This window comes from Carettochelys insculpta, chromosome 1 (assembly GCF_033958435.1).
Source record: "Carettochelys insculpta isolate YL-2023 chromosome 1, ASM3395843v1, whole genome shotgun sequence".
Taxonomy (NCBI): Eukaryota; Metazoa; Chordata; order Testudines; family Carettochelyidae; genus Carettochelys; species Carettochelys insculpta.
In genome coordinates this window covers 153,541,123-153,560,191 of record NC_134137.1, presented here as the reverse complement: position 1 = coordinate 153,560,191, position 19,069 = coordinate 153,541,123, and the positions used below count along the sequence as shown (strand labels likewise).

General features: G+C 40.5%; 1 protein-coding gene across 5 annotated transcripts in view; it reads left to right on the top strand.

The window, feature by feature from the left end:
* Window positions 1-19,069, top strand: part of RPS6KA3 (ribosomal protein S6 kinase A3) — a 127,174-nt gene that overhangs the window by 46,505 nt on the left and 61,600 nt on the right. For all 5 annotated transcript variants that reach the window (XM_074994077.1, XM_074994069.1, XM_074994097.1 and 2 more), the window contains 4 exons: window positions 3,871-3,952; window positions 9,000-9,080; window positions 12,067-12,146; window positions 17,303-17,409. In XM_074994077.1, coding sequence (XP_074850178.1) covers window positions 3,871-3,952; window positions 9,000-9,080; window positions 12,067-12,146; window positions 17,303-17,409 — 350 coding nt within the window. The remainder of the gene's footprint in view (window positions 1-3,870; window positions 3,953-8,999; window positions 9,081-12,066; window positions 12,147-17,302; window positions 17,410-19,069) is intronic.

The following is a 19,069-nucleotide window of genomic DNA, read 5'->3' as shown; positions in this document are numbered from 1 at the left end:
GTAGTCCAGGTAAAGATTATTTTCTAAATTGGGCTTTTCTGGGCAAACCCTTTTGAAATCAGTAAATTGCTCCAAATTTAACTTTTCTGTAGGCCTCAAAAAGACTTCTGACTTACCCTGAATCAAATCTTTTTTTTTAAAAAAAAAAAAAATCTGAAGTCAGATACTCCAGTATTAAGGTGGAAGAGTATATTCATCCTGCATAGATCCATCCCACTGATATCATACCTGAACGAAAGAATAAGTGGTAGGTAGAATTGCCGTCAACAAGGAAAAAGTATCTTACAATGTGGAATGGTTTTAGTTCATGGGTTACAGGAAATGGACTTTCGTTCTATAATTATTAAATTAATAACTAATATTCAGAGGTGTAACAGATGTCTACCAAACTAGCTACATTTAGACAAGACAGAGCTGTTCCTTATTTTCTATACATTTTAGGATTTTGATTAAATCACTTGCAATCTTCTTACATAATAATCTTAATGTATTGGGCATTAAAACAAGTACCATCGCAGGCAAGACATCTCAGCTTGCAGGTAGCATGTTTACTTCACTTTCCCACTCACAGGAATACTTAAAACTTTAACTGCATTTTGGAAATATGCAAGGCTCACAGCCAAGTGAAGTATCAGAGGGGTAGCCGTGTTAGTCTGGATCTGTAGCAGCAACGAAGGGTCCTGTGGCACCTTATAGACTAGCAGAAAAGTTTAGAGCATGAGCTTTCGTGAGTTAACTCACTTTCGTGAGTTAACTCAGCATCTGAAGAAGTGAGTTAACTCACGAAAGTTCATGCTCTAAACTTTTCTGTTAGTCTATAAGGTGCCACAGGACCCTTCGTTGCAGCCAAGTGAAGGAAGATGGAAATATATTATACTAGAAGACTTCTCTGGCATTGTCCAGGTCCTTCAGGGCAAAGGGCTGGCAATGTGTTGGGTGAAGGAGTCAGGGCTGGGCCTTGAGGATGGGGGCGATGGGGCAGAAGTCAGGGTGGGAGTTTGAGGAGGAGCTCAGGGCAAGCGTTGGAGGAGTTTGGAAATCAGACAGGGACTTGAGGAGGGGGAGCTCAAGGCAAGGGGCTAAGGGCTGGGTGTGATCTGTGACATTGTAGACTGCATCCCCTTCCCAGTGACTTGTTCCTGGGGCTTGGAGGAGCTTTATGCTTTTCCCTCGGGGTTGTCCCTGGGTATGAGCCAGACTAGAGTAGGAGGACTGTATACATCACCTGGGTGCAGAGGGCATGCTGAGTGACCTAGTGGTGATGCGGGGGTGCTGTGGCTCAGCTGTGTGGGGAGGGGGTTGGATCTTCTCTTGGGGCTGCGGTGGGAGGGGTTTGAGGCAGGGGGCCACTTACCCATCCAGTGGTCAGCAAGATGGTGAGCTCCAACCCCATCTGACCACTCTTGATGGTGTGGCTTCTCCCAGTGGCCATTCTGCAGTACTGCTTTATCCCGAATTGCCACTCTGCATTACCACCCTCCCTTTCTGCATTATGGATTCCAGGCACATCTCATTATTTTGGCACTGCCAGAACCTGACCTTGCTTTAATTCATGATAAGAGGAAGCTTCGTACCAAATCCAGGAGGAGATTTTGAGCAACCAGTCTCACAGATACACTTTAAATTACAGACAGATGAACCAAGAGTACTTTCTGGTTCCTCCTTGGTATTAGGATTCAGATTAGGTACTGATCATAAATTTAAAGATGTTTTAACACCGTATAACCCTTGAACTCTATACCAGTCCTGGATAAATTTCTCATTGGAGAGAGATGAGAACATCATGGCTATGCCTAACTTATTCAAGTAAGGCACAGTATCTGTTCTAATATTTTTGGGGTGTCATGTGTCTTCTATTTAAGAAATGACACAGGAAAAAATTATTTGAATAAATAGAAATGTGTTCGCCAACTTTGGCGGTAGCATTGCTATTCATCTGAATACATAATTCCTTGGTTTAATAACGTATAAATCCAAAAGGTACTTTCTGTCTGTAGCCTGTTCCTGTATTAAGAAATCCTGTGTGAGTCGTACATAAAACGCTAAACTTGGTTAGAGATGAATAAACCAGGGTAGAGAAATTAATCTTGGAACGATTAACACTTATCTTTGAGAACTCATGGAGGACACGGTTATACTAATGGCTGAAAGTCTTTGAGGCCTGGCTAATATTTAAATAGTAATTCGTCATTTTGAGGCATTAATAACTACACGGGCCTGATTCTCATTAGCACTTGGGCCTGTTTGTATTTGTCTAGTATCCACTGGTGTCTTAACATAGATGAAAGCCAGGCCCAAAATTATTACACATTTACTGTAGTAGTAGTAGGCATCCTTCAGTCTGCATAGACTATGGATCGCGCCCTTCAAAGTTTCAGTTGAGGACTTCATTTACAGCATCTATTGTGACTGTAAAGACCCACATGAGAGTTGGTACATTTACTGTACCAAACAATAAAACTTGATTCGCTTAACAGTTGTGCCATCTCTAACTCCCCAGTTTGTCCTAACTCGGTCTAATCACTAGCTGAAACGTGGGAGCATCGTCTGTTGCCATATTTGCCCTGAGTGGTTAATAGCAAATAGTAAATTCTTTCGAAATCCACTTTACCCCATGATCTGTCTGCTATGTCTTTTCACAATTGCACCAAAACAAACCATTTTATATTGAAACAAAAAGCAGTCAAGTAGCACTTTAACTCAATCTAATTCTTGATCTTCCCCCCCACCCCTCTACTCTCTCTGATTTGCTCACCTTGATTATCTTTTTCTGATTTGTCCTCCTTGCTTACTGTTTTTGGTTCTCTGTGTCTTAAATATTGAGTCTGTTCTGGTCTGGCTATGGTCTGAAGAAGTGGGTCTGTCCCACGAAAGCTCACCTAATAAACTATTTTGCTAGTCTTTAAAGTGCTACTTGACTGCTTTTTGTTTTGATAGTATCTAGACTAGCACGGCTTACTCTCTGTTACCATTTTATATTGGTGTGTGTTTGGCTTTCCTTCTTACTAAACATAGAATTTTTTTGCAGTGCGAATCAATATATCACCCTTCCATATCTGTCTAGTTTAAGGATATTAAAAACATAATCCCTCTCAAGAAATCCTGATATGCTACAGAAGGAAGTGAAACACTCTTTGGTTGGGTCTGATAGTACTTTACTAATACATTTGACATTTAATCACAGTATACTTTAACAATGTAGATGGGCACAAATAGCTTCTCACAATTTTATGGTATATTTTTCAAAGACTTTTAGTATAATGTATTGTCTTTAATTACTTATGAACAGTTGTTAGATTTCCAATCATATTTTTTCTTTTTAAATGAACTCTTCCACTCATCCTAACCACATGTAATGTATGCCGTTTGTTTATAACCATTTTTGTTACCTTCCTGTTAATGTCTATAAAATCTGAAATTGCTTAAAAAGAAACACTTAGAACTTTTTCAATGAAGAGAATGGTTAGAATATTTAATTTGCTGTTTCGTGTATTTGTTCATTAATTCTTATTAGCTTGACTCTTAAGACACAAAAAATTCATCTCTAGTGTGACTGCTGAGATCAATTAAAGTTAAACCAGTATAACTTCCAGGCCAATACATTTTTATTTAATACAAGTAAAATTAGAGTGAGAGGAAAATGTGGTAGATAAACAAAGAAATTTATAAGTGGGGGTACGCAAGCTGTATAAACGTGAACAAGCAAAGTTAAATGTTAGTGGTCAGTACTAGAGTTGAGGGAGCCATTTGTTATAAGAATTTTGTTTGAGGAAACAACTGTGCATCCCTATTAATAGAATTAGATACCAAAGTTTACATATCTGATTTATATTTGTCTTTTAAGAACCTTTTTTATTATATTGAATACAGGTATTTCTTGTAAAAAAAATCTCAGGATCAGATGCTAGACAGCTTTATGCTATGAAGGTATTAAAAAAAGCCACACTGAAAGGTAAGTGATCGGTAAAGTAGTCATTTACAGCACGTAACATACATGTTACATATATAGGTACCAAACCTTAATCTTTGCAAATACAAATATAGATACTGTTAGACTTTGTTGAACTAAGATCTTTTAAGTACACGATTAACTTAAATTCTAAACCATCAGTTAGACAAAGTACACTCATCCCTCGCTATACGAGCGCAATTGGTTCCTACCTTTTTGCTCATAGGTGAGAACTCGTAAAAGGGACACTAAATTCCTATTAAAATATATGTGACAGTCTCTGATTGGTTCCAAGTGCTCGGAGTGGCAGCAGATGGTGCTGCTTTTGAAAGGTAAGTGAACCTGAGTTTGTGGGAGGTTTAAAGTTTGGGGACATGAGTGGGAGGGAGGGTTAAAACATGGTGTTGGGTGGGGTTCAGGCTGCTGCAGGTTGGGTCTCTGAGGCCGGGCGGGGTGGGGGTGGTTAAGTCTGCGACAGGTTTGGTCTGAGGGGCCAGTGGGGTTAGGCTGCAGTGGTTTGGGTGCATGGGACGGTGGGTGATTTAAGTTTCAGCGGTTTGGGTGCACGGGCAGGTGGGGGGTTTAAGTGTGGTGTTTTGGGTGCACAGGGATTGGTGGGGAGGTTAGGTTTTGGCAGTTTGGGTGTGTGCGGGTTGCGGGAGGGTGAAGTCGCGGCAGTTCAGGTGCGCAGGACCAGTGGGAGGTTTTAGTTTTGTCAGTTCGGGTGGGGGTTAGGTTTTGGCAGTTTGAGTGCACAGGGGTTGGGCAGGGGAGATAAGTTGCTGTAGTTTGGGTCTGCTGGTCTGTTGTGGGGTCAGGCTGCGGCGTGTTGGAGCTGCGGAGAGGGGGTAAGTCTCGTATTAGCGAGGGGAGCTCACTTGTCCGGTGAGCAAAAGGTCAGTAAATGTGTCCCCCGTTTAAGCGAGTACTTGTAAATAAAGTACTCGTTTAATGAGGGATGAGTGTACTTTGTATTGTAAACACAAAAGGATTAATGAAAAAAGCGTCACGTTTGTAGAATTTTTAATGAAAACAGTTTCCTTTCCAAGACAAGTTTCTGTAAGCGTGACGACCAATAAATAGATCTTAACCCGTATTTACTAGATAAGAAATTTGTATACCTTTTACTGCAAACTCAATTATAATGTAGTTAGGTAATCATACTCAAAATAAGTAGTAGTAAAATCTGTTCCTTATTGAAGCACTGAATGGACATAATAGAGGCAGCACAGCTATTTTCATGAAACATCTTTTGTTTTTCTAGTTAGTTGACTTGCTCCTGGCCATGTTAGCAGATGATTATTAAATGGAATATTTCTGTTCTCCAGACTTCCATGTAACTTTGTAGTTAAATTTCTTTGCCTTTTGTTGAGAAGGTTAAGAGATCAGATGATGTTTAGTTTGTGATATTAGAGAATCCATTGTTAATACCTCTTCAATTACAGTAGTTATAAAAATGGAGTGTTTTTGTACAGTAAAATTCACCAACTTCGTAAAAAGAGAAATTCAGGAAAATAAATACATTGAGATGTTTTGTGAAAAAGAGGAAGCTAATTTTATTTCCTTTTCTCTAATTACTCTCCCAACACACATACAGAATGATCCGTAGAAAAGGATAAGCATTCTAATGTTCTGTAGTCTTCCATATGCAATATTTTGTATTATTCAGTCTCCACCTGTCACAGATCCACAGGATAAATTCCTTTTCAGAAACCTTTTCCCTTTTTCAGGAGTCGGTGCAAAACAGAATAGGGTTTCACAGTGAACTGAAATACAGCATCAGGAAGTTCTTGCCATAAAGAAACAAACATCAAGATATATAGTTCGTACTGGCCAATGCCAGGGCTCCTTTCAATTAGTGTGCTGTAGGAACTGTCTTGGTTTCCTGTCTCTATCTTCAGCCCAGGAGAGTGTGCTCTGTATCTGTGAACCTAGTTCTTTTCACTGCTTCCTGTCACCTCCTGCCATTGCCTTCCTCCTGAGTATACATGTGCCTCTTGTTGAAATATGTCAGTTGTTCAGTTCTTGGGGTTTCACTTGTTTCTGTAGGGCCTGCCATTCATATGGGTTGGTCTCAGACAGTAATAAATGACCTGTTTGTATCACTCAAGAGAGTTCAATGACAAAATGCCTCATGTCTACTGCTCTTTACATGCAGAACACAGCAATACCATTCATGGTGCAAAATGTATTGGAATCATAAAAATTACTAAAATTTCCATATTTGGTCCAGCACTCAAAGCTTGAGCTTAAAGCAGGAATTTAACTGCTTTTATGTGTGAAGAATATAAGTTCCTCTCCAGAATAGGAATTTTTGTGAGAATTTACATGTAATTTCCATTAAAATTATTTTTACAAAGTCACCTTTTTAAAAACAAAATATTAACTTGTATCACTTTTTTTGTCTTAAATATCAGTAATGAAATGACAGACTAAGGCATCTGAACAATCTTAATTCTGTCCTGTGGGCACCATGAGGAAGAAATATGATGAAAACCTAATGTTCCTAAAAAGAAGAGTATCTTTTTCTAGCTGGATGTACAGCAGTTTTCCTGTAAACTGTACGCTTGTGCAGCTGCTCAGGAGAGAGAGCAAATTCTGTTCAGCTGATTAGCAGTGTCCACAGCAGGTTTTTTTGCTTCTACTGGGGGTGCACATTTGCACATGCTGTGATGCAAATAAACTATTGTACATACATGCATGGGAAAAAAGGTGCGCATGGATGGAAGAGTTTGAGGGAACATTGAAATAGTCTCTCTCTTCAGCTATCCTGGTGATAAATTGTGACTTTTCTTTGGGAATGTGAACAAAAATTTGGTTAAAACAGTGGACATCAGGTTTTTATCAAGAAAACTTCATATTGAATAATTTATTTCACAAATGGTCCAGTTCTAGTGATATTTATCTGGTCCCAAAGAAGAGAAAATGCCAAGGAGGAATTTGTTCTCATTTTTGTCTTTTTATTTCTTTTACTTTGAGGTATGATAACATGACTCAGATTTGAAACATCTGAAACAGTTTGTTTCCGGAAAAAGTTTAGAAAGTCCATTATTGAAATGCAAGTTGTTACTGATTTGCTCCCTTGGGTTTTAAGCTTCACATACAAGATTTTCATCAACTTCCGAAGATGAAGAATTCTTCAGAGTTGTTAAAACATTGTCCAGTGCATTTCTCCCCTGCTTGTGCCTCAACTGAGACTGCATTTTTAGCCATGGCTTTCAGAGAGATTCTGAACAAACTGTGCTGCGTCAACAGTTTAACCATTAAAACTGATGTTTTGATTGTTTCTAAATGACTGTGTGTTGAATTTTTGTAAGTGGATTGGCAGTTCTTTTGTGGTATAAAAGATGCTTTACATCCAGCAACTTTGTCCTATTCCTAACACACTTTTTTAGAAATTGGTTTCCTTCTGTTAAAAAGTTTTGTTTTTTATTTATTTATTTTGGGTCTCCTATTTGGCTATGGCCCTGGGTGGGAACCAGCTTATAGTCAGATGCCCAATCAATGTTTTTTTTTGGGGTGGGAGTACAGAGAAACAACCTTATCCCTATTAGTAGAACAGATGTTATAACAAAAGCAGGAATTTTAATGCAACAGCACGCCACAAAAATCATCAGCAGAAGAACCAGTAGATTCTGAAGTATGTTTTCTGGCACCAGAAGGTACTGCCTGTGAATAATAGGCATAAGCTAAAGATGCTGCACTGTCTTTTGGGAAATTGGAGACCATACAAGGATTGGTCGTCTTAGATCTCGTTAGGTGTTAATACTCAGGCCTATATACACCCTGTTATTGCAGGGTCTTACAAGCATGAAGCAGTGACTCAGATGGGTCCATGGCCTTCAGATGTTCCTCAAAACTGATAAGAAAACCATGATACTATACAAATGAGTTGCACTGATTTAACTAAACTGCCTTCATTTTTTACTTGATCCTGTGCAATTTTTGTATATAACCATGACTTCTGCACCACTAACCTTACACCTTAAAGTACCAATACAAGTGTCTTCTGACCAAAGCAGTTGACTTGTTTTGCCTTTGCCAATTTCTGAGGCCCTGGGGATTCCATAACCCAAAGAGCAGAGACTTGCTGTAAGATGATGCCACAACACTCATAACATTGTGCTTGAACATTGACTCAAGTACGTGATTCTGTTACAACTCTTTTTTTTTTTTTTTAAGGACAAGGAGAGTTACGTGTAAATAAATTGTTCCCTTCAGTGAAATGAATCTATTTTGAGTCCTAGTAACAACGACTATGTTTCTAGATGTAATATCCCCTGCATGTAAATGAATTGTTGGCTGGTTTACCTAAGACATTTTAGATCTTAGTTTCTTTCAGTCACCTATTCTCTTAATTGGAAGTTGGAGGCAATAGAATCCTTTAAAGGTTTCTTGCTAATTACAGTTTTCATGCTTTCTCAGATCCTACCTATGGGAGAGAACCTTCAGGGAAATGCAGTTGCAGTGACTATAAAGTATTGTTAGAATGCATTCCAACCTTTTAGTGTTTGGAGCATATTCAGTAGTAAATGGACAGCCTAGATTGATTGGCATGTGGTTTTAAAAAGTCACAATGTTATAGTCATTGGATGGATATCTTCAGTAGTTTGTAAAAATTCTAATAAGAGTTTTCAGGTTATCTTAGTTTAAAGCAGATTTTATCAATATAGCTTTTTATTAGGCTTATTATAAGGTGTATTTTGTAAATCTGCATTCACATGAGTGGGTCATACTACTTTAACTCTGTTTCTAAAGTGATATAGTACAAAAATTGTGCAGAGTTCCTGGTTAACGATTTTTAACTTTTTTCCCATTGTTTCAAGCAGCAATGGCTTGAGCAAGTGTCAGTTACTGGATTTTTTCAGGAAACAATATATTGCAAATTAGATGCTCCTTACTGTCTCTCAAATTTCTCTCTCTGGGGATTTTATTGACCAATATTAAGTTGTAATAATTAAACCAAAATATATGTAAGGAGAAGTAATTTAGAGACATAGAAGAGGAATAGTTTGTTTTCTGTGAATTACAGTGTGTATTCATCTTATAGTTCGAGATCGGGTTCGGACAAAAATGGAACGTGACATCTTGGTGGAAGTTAATCATCCTTTTATTGTCAAGTTACATTATGGTGAGTTCTCAAATGAAATATTTGCCTGTCATGCTGGTGATAATTCAAATAGCAGTGCAAAGAGTCATAGAAATTAGTTTGTCATCTGTAATCTGATCCTGCATAAATTTATTGCACATGCTTAGCTTTACAAACTTTGAATAAAACAAGAACTCCTGTGGCACTTTAGAAACTAACAAATATATTAGGTCATTCACTTTTGTGAGCAAAACCTACTTCATCAGAGAAGTTGGAGTGGAAATTACAGAATCCAGGATATATAGGGCAGCATTGTGGATTTGTATTGTAGTGTCCAGGAGGTGGATCTCTCTTGTGAACTGGTCAGGCTGAGGCTGATAGTAGGGTGGAAATTGGTGATATCCCTGTGGAATTCTTCAAGGGCCTTGTTCCCATAGGTCCATATGATGATGATGCCATCATTTTAGGGTAAGTAGAGAAGGAGTGCTAGGAGATGGGAGCTGAGGAGATCTGTCAGTTATAAAAATGTTGGTATGTGGTGGGGCCATGTCGGTACCCATAGCAGTGCTGCTGACTTGAATGTCCCCAAGTTGGAAATAATTGTGGGTGAGGACAAAGTTGCATAGCTCAGCCACCAGACATGTCACGGCATTATAGGGGATAGCTTGTTCCTTATGTGGACTAAGGGTGTAAAGAGCATCTACATCCATGGTTGCCAGAATGGTGTTTTCAGGAAGATTACTAATGCTCTGTAATTTTCTCAAAAAGTCAGTGGTGTCTTGGAGATAGCTAGGAGTGCTGGGTTTAAGGAGAGAGTTGGCATAGCAGGCTAATCCTGCTGGAGTGGGTCATCCCTGAAAACTTAAGTGCAGCAAAGAATTTCTTGGCAGCTCGTCGTTATTCCTGTGCAGTAAAAAGGCTGTGTGAAGCAGGGAATGCCCATGTTGGACATGCTGGTGTCCAGGAGCAGGGTCTGCACAGACTGGCAGTTTCATGGTGGTGGGGGGAGAGGGGTTGAGCCCTGTCCCCCCAAAAAAGAATGTTTTTATGAAAATCATAGTGTCATTTATTGGTTCACATGGGGCAGGGTGCAGTTGGACATGCTTTTGTGAAGGTCAAGAGCACATCATTGTGGGAGTGGTTATCACAGTAGTTAAATGCAGCAGATTCATATGGCTGGCTGCTCATTCATAAAGCTGTTTTTCAAAGCCTTCCTGATTACTGTTGCTTATACATTGCATTGCTGAATGCCTTGTGTTTGGCTGTGCATGAACACTACCTGGGACATCTGCCTCTGCAACCCAGGCTGGCATGAAAATTTCCACCTTTGATTCATAAATGTTATGCAGAATACAGCACCCTGGAAACACAATGGGGATGTTGGCTTGGCAAAGGTCCAAATGGGTCAAAAGGCACCTGGAATCTGACTTTTTCAATGGGCAAAGGCACATTCCACCATCATTCTGCACTTGTGCAGCCTTTAGTTGAAGTGCTCCTGTCTGTGGTCCAGGGTGCCAGTGTGTGGCTTCATGAACCAAGAGAGCAGAGGGTAAGCAGGGTCACCCAGTGTCACTATGGGCATCACCAATCTTAATTTTCTGGTCTGGAAGGAAAGTTCTATCCTGGAGCTTTCCATACAGACCTGAACTTCTAAATAGGCGTGCATCATGCACCTTTCCAATCGTCCCTTTTAGGCGCCAGTGAAGTGATCTTTGTGATCCACCAGTACCTTCAATACCATGGAGAAGTACCCCTTGAGGTTTATGTGGATGCAGATGTGCATTCCATCTATCACCCCACCTCAGTTACGAAACCCCATGGCAGCAAAGCCATCCACTCTGTCCTGCATGTTTCCCAGAGTCAGTCCTCTGCATCAGACAGGCATAGATTGCTTTGGCTACCTGGATCACCATAGCCCCCTCTGTAGCTCTGCCCACTCCAAATTGATTTCCTGCTGACTGGTAGCTGTTGGGCATTGCAAACTCAGAGTAATTGCCACTCACTTGTGAACTGACAAAGCAGGTCTCAGTCTGGTATTACTGTGTTTCACGATGGGGGACAGCAAATCACAAAATTTCATGAAAGTGGCCTTAGACATTCGGAAGTTCTGCAGCCACTTCTGGTCATCCCAGACCTCCAAAACAGTGCAGTCTTACAAGTGTGTGTTGGTTTCACAAATACAGAACCAGTGCTCAGCTGCAAGCACAGTGCATCCAGGGCAGCCAGCAGCTCTGCATTCCTGGTCTCCAGTTCTTCATTGTCATCATCCAATTCATCCTCATCCATCTCATACTCTCACTGGCTTTGTCAAATAAAATACTGCACAATACTTCATGAAGTGGCCATAACACACTATGCAATGGCTCTAAGGTGTTCAGGATCCATGCTAGCACCATGCAACGGTGTGAGCTGGGGGTGGGCTTTGGAAAATGACCTGAAAAATGGCACAAAATTCCTTGGTCTCCTTTTTTTTTTTTTTTTTTTTTTTCTTCTCCCCTACAGCAGGGAGGATGGGGGCATTGCGCACTGGCATGATGACATCAGACACCCACTCAAAAGTACTTGTGGGGCATTTTTTTTTCCATAACACACTGGCACAAAAATCTCAGAATGCAATGGCGGATGGGTACCCACTGTGCATTGCTAATGAAGTTGAACCTAGCTAAGGCAATGGGGAGACACTATGTTGACTTTCTGGACACTTGTGGACACTCCTCTCAACTTTATAAAATCTAGCAGTAAAAAGTCAGCTTCAATAAATTCAACTTTATTTCACAGTGTATATTTATCCTATGCTTGCAGTGGCATAAAGTATTTTAGTGATCTGCCTTATTTCGCTGTCATGACACTAATTTGTTTAAATGAAGAATGTAATTAATTCTTACGTGTCTGTTTCAGTTTAGAAGAGAGAAAATCATTATTTTGGTAATGGGAACGATGGCAAATTCTGATAAACTTTACTCTTTTGATCACAGGTAAAAATATGAATTATCTGCTTATTGAAATTATTTTTAATGGCTCTTTTCAGCTTTTCAAACAGAAGGGAAGCTATACCTTATTTTGGATTTTCTCAGGGGAGGAGACTTGTTTACACGCTTATCCAAAGAGGTACTTTTTTTTTTTTTTTTTTTTTTTTAAGGTTAAACATGGTTAAGTCTGTGGTGGGGAGGTGTATTAAAATAGTTTACCATCTTTCCCTTAAGTATTAAAAATATGGTTTTCATTAAGTGGATTTTAGAAATAAAAGTATATTTCTATGCATGCTGTTCAGGGATTTTTTTTATTCCCACAGTACACTCAATTAGATTTTCCATATTACTCTTGTGTTTTCCCACTTGTCATCCCCTCCCCTCCCCCACCAAAAAAAGACATGTTTAAATAACTTGCCTCAAAAAACATTTAGAGAGAGAGAAAAATACTTAAACAGGGGAGAAAAATTTAACTGTAGTTTGTGTATTTGTTGACATCTATATTTTTGTAAATAGATCTGTGGTGGTGTTAGGTTCTCTTCTCCAAAAAGCATGCTGTGGAAACTTAAGGTTAGCAGTATTTGTAATCTTTAGCCTAAGACTTTAGGAATTCAGTATTTGTTGTCATGAAAACTTTCCAAATATGAGTGAAAAGTAACTGATGCAGTGGTGTCTATGATGTAATCAAGAGGTCTAATTGCCAAGTTACCTATACAAGTTGCAGTGCAACTTCCACCCTGATGAAGATTGAAAAGCCAAATGAAGTTCCCAAAAAGTACAAACAGCTTGTGAAAGACCTGGCTTGGAAGATTGCAGGTTTTGATCTCCCATGAAACTCATGGGCAATCCTGAGCCATATCTGCAGAAACCAAGACAGATGCAGATAATTGCTGCACAGATGGAAAACAAATGACTTTCCAGTCAGCATCCTCTAAGTCAAGGGAGCCATTGATCCCAAAGCAGTCATCCTTTCTGGCTCCAGTTCTGACTCTGGAGCACGTCACTGATGCCATGGAGATTGAAGTTGGTACTTGGACCCTATGACGTTCCTGCCTTGTGTAATACAAGATCTGCACATCTACAATTGGCACCTAAAGAAGTATACTGTCCTACCGTAGACTTATCTCATTTAAGTTGTGCTACTGACCAGTCTTTTATGGTTTCTTATGGTTCCACTGTATCTGGTGGTACCACCTCTCTCCTCTTTCTTCTCCTCCTCTTCCTCCTCCTCATCATAGGTTAGACAGACATCAGGGATGGTCTAGATGGTACTTGGTCCTGCTCTGAGGGCAGTGGTCTGGACTCCATGACACCTCGAGGTCCCTTCCAGTTCTAGTGTTCTGTGATCATCAAAGAACTTGCATGGGGCACAGGGACCACTCCTCCTCTTCCAGGGATACAATCACCATAAGTTTCTTCCAACTCAGTGGCACTGCCTTGTTTTCCCAGCAAAAGCACCATGGATACCCTGCTCTGTGGGAACCTTTGCCATGTCTCTCAGATCCAGTTTGTTGGCAATACTGAGGGTCGTGGTCTCAGTATCAACCTCTGGAGCATTCCTGTTCAGCAAGAGAGGATTCATCCTGCTCCCCACTTAAACCATCATCAAGGAGACACTTGGTACTGGTCTTGGAGGAGGAAGCATTTAGTCTGGCTCCAGCAGTACCACTGAAACAGGAACAATTCCCATTGTCATCTTCTGACTGAGCTGTGTCCTCTGCTCCCCTCTTGCCTCGGGATGACTTTCGGCAGTTCCAGGCTCTTTTTCACAGGATGACTGGGAACCTCCGTATTCCACTGAAAGGAATACTGAACAAACATCATGAGCTTCTTGACATCCTACATGCATCAATACCAACCAGAGTTGCTCTGCCAGAGATGAATGGTGAGTGACCGAGACAAGTGGTTTTCTTAAAGGGGCAGTGCTTGTTTGCTAAGATTTCTGCAGCAGCCAGATCGTGTGCTCTGTTTCTCTCCCCCAGCCTCAAATACCCCATCTCTGCAGAGAAAGGATGGGGAGACAACAGAGCAAGGGAGCTTTCTCTGTCTTAAAGAGACAGTGGGTATCAGCTTTCAGCAACTTACTCAGTAGCAAACAGCACACAGTGTCTCACACTATATGTGCACCCCTGCACATACCCAGTGATGCATTCTTACACTCTCCTCTCCCACACACACAGTCACTGTTGCACATATTCTGCATTAGTTTCACTCTGTCCTTTAATCCCTTCTGCCTGAGAGCCCCACCCCTTCCAATGCCCAGATCGGGCCAACGACAACTTAACAAAATTCACAGAGTGGCCCCTCTGCAAAAATTACTGCCTGTCCCTTATCTTTGCGTTTGCAGCATACGCCTGCCTGACAAGAAAGCAGTCAAGTAGCACTTCAAAGACTAACAAAATAATTTATTAGGTGAGCTTTCATGGGACAGACCCCCTTCTTCTACCTAACAAGGGTCAGATCACCAAAGTGGTCAGCAGTCCTTCGGTCTTGGTCGGAACTTGCTTTTTTCTCCTTGGCCACACTTGCACATGCATAACCACTTTCATTTCTCTGTGCCAGTTGTGGCTCTAAAAGATCTGTGTTCTCACAAAAAAGGCATGGACCCTCCTACTGACAGTTACTGCTGATTTATTCTTCTCCCTTTGATGGTGGACATACATGGGTCAGGTCTCCATTGGGATGTCCATCATTCTGATGTCCCTGAACATGATGATCATCACAGATGCATCACTCACCAAATATATGCCCACTTGGGCCAGTCAGGAATCCAAAATGCACATCAGCAGTCTGGAGCTTTTGAGAGGTTCATGAGAACACTTTAACGTTTACCTCATAATGGCCTCATACTGGACACCGCAAAAATGTATTACATCAGCAATATGGGAGGGGAAATCATCCAGTCACCACCATGTAATGCAAAAATGCTCGTGTGGGATTGATGCAGTCCCCACAGGATCCTGCAGTTGGCAGCCAGTGGCTCAAAATGTGATTTGCATATTTTCTCAGCAGAGAATTCATAGCTAACCTATGAATGATAGTGTCACATCATAGCTATTGATTTACTTCAGCTTATATGTACTCCAAAGAGGGATCTCGTTGCCATCCAGGCCAACAGCAAATGCATCATGTACTGCTCCAGCAGGGGTCTGGGTGCCAGTGCCTTTGTCAGTTGCTGAACAGACCAGGTCAGTTACACCTGTCCCTCACAGCCTCCTCTGCCATGTGTTATACATACGGTGTAGCAGGACAACACCTAGGTTATTCAGATAGCCTTGTTCTGGTTTCCCTCCTTCTCCATATCCTCAACTTCTGCTGTCAGCTTTCCCAGAAGTGCTCACGCAACATGGCAGCAGGATGCAGCATCTTTATGTGCAGGCATGTTACCTCCCAAATTTTTTTGTCCAGGCATCTTCACTAGATTGGGATTGTGTGTCATTTAGTATAAGACATCCTCTCAGGTATCAGAAAAAGAGTCCATGAGGTATTCCTGTAAAGCTAAGTGGAAACATTTCCCCTCCTGGGCCGGGCAGAGGGAACTTACTTCTGAGGACATATGTTTCCTTTCTAGACTACTTACTGTGTCTGAACACATCAGGGCTTGTGCTCAATTCCATCAAGGTGCACCTGCTGTCTTACTAGTGCTTTCCATCCCTCTGCAGAAGGACGTTCTATGTTTATACCCATTGACTGCCAGCTTTTGGAAAGGCCCTTTTTAGAACTTATCAACCCATTCAACATATCACTCACCAGTGGGACCTCAGCCTTGTCCTTTCAACATTAATGAAATTGCCCTTTGAACTTCTGAAACTTGGTGCTCCCTGTCTCTACTTTCTGTGAAAGTCAGTTTCTTGGTAGCTATTAACCTCCACAAGGATAGGAGAATTGGGGGCTGTAATGGGGGCTTCATCTTTTTCAGTATTTGGACAAAATTTCCCTGCATCTGCATCCCAAGTTTCTACCAAAGTTGGTATCCCATTTTTATCTTACTCGGCCTATACGCTTATCTGCTTTTTTCCGAGGACTCACACCTCAGTAGAACAGCATCCTTACTCCCTCAATGTCTGCAGAGCCTTGGACTTTCACCTACAGAAGACAATGGGTTAAAGGGTGGGTTATCTCCAAAGAGGGGGGTCCCTAAATGGGTTTCAGGTTGCTTTAAGCTCCATCACTTATCAGAATTGTCCCCACCCCTTGGAATGAAGGTTCATTCCGCAAGTGCACATGCATCAACTATAGCTGCCCTCCACATGATGTACCTTTCCGGAAGTATGTAGGACCGCCTCATTGGATTCGGTACATACTTTCACTGGATGCTTTGTTTGGTGTAGCTGTCCTACATTCAGTTGTTTCATCATCTTTATCATGCCCTCTGCCTTCTTAAGTATTCCTTGTTAATAACTGTCAGTGAAATATAGTAGGAATCATCACTCAAAAAAGGAGGTTACTTGCCTGTAACTGGATGTCCTCTGAAGTATGAGGTCCCTATTTGCATTCCATTGCTGCTCTCCTTCCTCTATGTGGACTTGTTCAGTTTGCATTGGTGAAGGAACTGAGGGTGCAGTTGATCAGCCAAACCTTTATGGCCTTGAACAAAACTAGGAAGAGGAACAAGCGCAGAGACATAGACAATGTGCACTCCTGTTTTCAAATGCTCTGGCTCTACATGGTTCCTACGCTGGTGGGATACAGATAGCGATGCCGCATCTCAAAGAATCTACAATTACAGGTAAGTAACTTCCTTTTCCCTAACTGTAAACATGCAGACACGGTACCGTCAACAATTAACAGGTAAGGGTTTTTTTGTTTCTTAAAAAGATTGAGATATGGTGTATCAATTTCCAAAATGGTTATTTGTGTACCTGTAGTAATGCATGATATAAAGCAAAAGAAAATCCAACTGATTTTTCTCAGTAAAGCAATTTTATCAGAGTTGCTGTTCTTCTACTAAGGGGAATGCTTTGTTAAACTGAATACAAATGGGCAGGCAAGGTAGATAATCTAGTATCTTTTGTTAGACCAACTTGTGTTGGTGAGACACAAATTTTCAAGCTTAAAACGAGCTCTTCAGGTCGCAGAGCTCTGTGTAAGCTTCAAAGCTTCTCTTTCATTGCACCAACTTCTGTTGATGAAAGGTATTATCGCCCCCACTTTGTGTTTGCAGTATCCTAGGAACAACATGACTACAACAACAGTGCATATATACAAATGACTCATTCAGTTGATGCTTTTTGTGGTTTTCATACTAGCATGGAGGATTTAGAAAAAAATGAAAATCTTATTTTGCTTTTTCAGGTGATGTTCACAGAAGAAGATGTCAAATTCTACTTGGCTGAACTAGCACTTGCTTTAGACCACCTACATAGTCTTGGAATAATATACAGGGACCTGAAACCAGAGAAGTAAGAATCATTGTAGTAAATACATTCCGTGTGTGAGTTTACATTTTGAACTGCTGTATTAAATATTACATAAATGCTAAACATTATTATATTTATAACTATTAGCTGTTTAAAATTAATACCAGTATAAGCTTAGAAGTGACGGTTGCTTTTAAAAAAAAAAGCAATAGCAATTCCAATTTTAAAAAAAAGAGCAACTGACGGAAGTTTGGTATGCCAGATATTGGACATATGTTACCCTGCTAAGCACTCCCGGACAGCTGCACTTCTGTGAGAAAAGAACTGTTGAAATTTACATAGCCAATGCTTTCCAGGTGCTTTTACCAGAAGAATGGAGCATAGCGTACTCTTGATCACACAGTCAGTCAATATGCTGAGAAACAGTGGCTATGACTTGTAGTGTGTCCATCAGATGTTTGTTAGATCAATATTGTGGCCTTTATTATAGGAAACAGATGTTTCCAGAGAAGGATTGATGTTTAAAAAAACTGCATAGTACAAGATTTAGGTTACGTTTGAGTCTCTGTACTTTTACAAAAACCCACTTGAAAAGAATGGGAAAAAATTGTCCATGTCTAGTTTTTAATGTAAATTGCAGTGAGGTGGAAAATTGAGCTCATGGTTTAAAGCAATATTGTTATGCACAGTAATTTAAAATTGAAATTTTGACCTATCAGCAACTGAGTGGTTCAGTTCACAAGTTAATGGGTTTCTGTTTGTCATGCTGAAGGAGTGACCACTGAAGTTTGGGATGTCAGTCCAGGTATCCAGTTCCATTTCAGTAACCCAGTCATCCTTGCTTCACTCACAGATGAGCACAGGTGACTGAATTCCTTCTCTTGTTTCCATATCCTTTTTTTTAATTTTTTTTTCAGTTCTCATAGAATCTGAGGACTGGCAGGAAACTCAAAAGATGCAGTCCAAATCCCTGCACTTATGGCAGGACCAAGCACCCTCTAGACCATAACGTGTTACATAGGTTTTGGGGAGCTGGAGGTATTTAATAGTTTTAAAAAATGGAGGCGAAGAAGCAAACAGTTGTTCCCCTTGGCACCGCAGTAGTCTTTTTGTTCTCAGTGCTAGATTTTTGAGCTATCTGGAGAGGTGTGTAAATATGAATAAAACTCCTAGTGGTGCTTCATCTGACAAAGTTCATTCTGCCTTAATGGCTTTAGGTAAGGTAAGATGCAATTACACTAAAAGTATTGTTGCTTTGGGTGAGCTTATACTTGTTCCTTGAGCTCTTTGTCTGATTTGCATATTATTTTGTAGCAGCCAGATTCCAGAAGAAGGTACCTACTCCTGTTTCTGTAAAGCAGAAGAAACCAGTTGTAGTTAAAGCAGGGAGAGGGCAGGGGAAGGGAAGTCCATGATTGGCTGCTTCTCTGTAGTTAAGCTAAAGCTTAAATGTACAGCTCCCACCCATAAAGTGGCTGTAGTTGTTAAAAGCCATATCGTTAAGGATCAAATCTGGGTAGAGTGATGCTGTAGGCATCCAAATCTCCTCTGCTCTAAATCTTATCATTCTAATGCTAGTGTGTTTGGAAACAGATGACCCAGATTTCTCATGCTGTGATGTGACTACTTCATGGAGAGATCCCATATCAGATCCACTAACTTGCTTTAGAAGACAAATCTACTCTCTGGAAAAAAAAAAAAA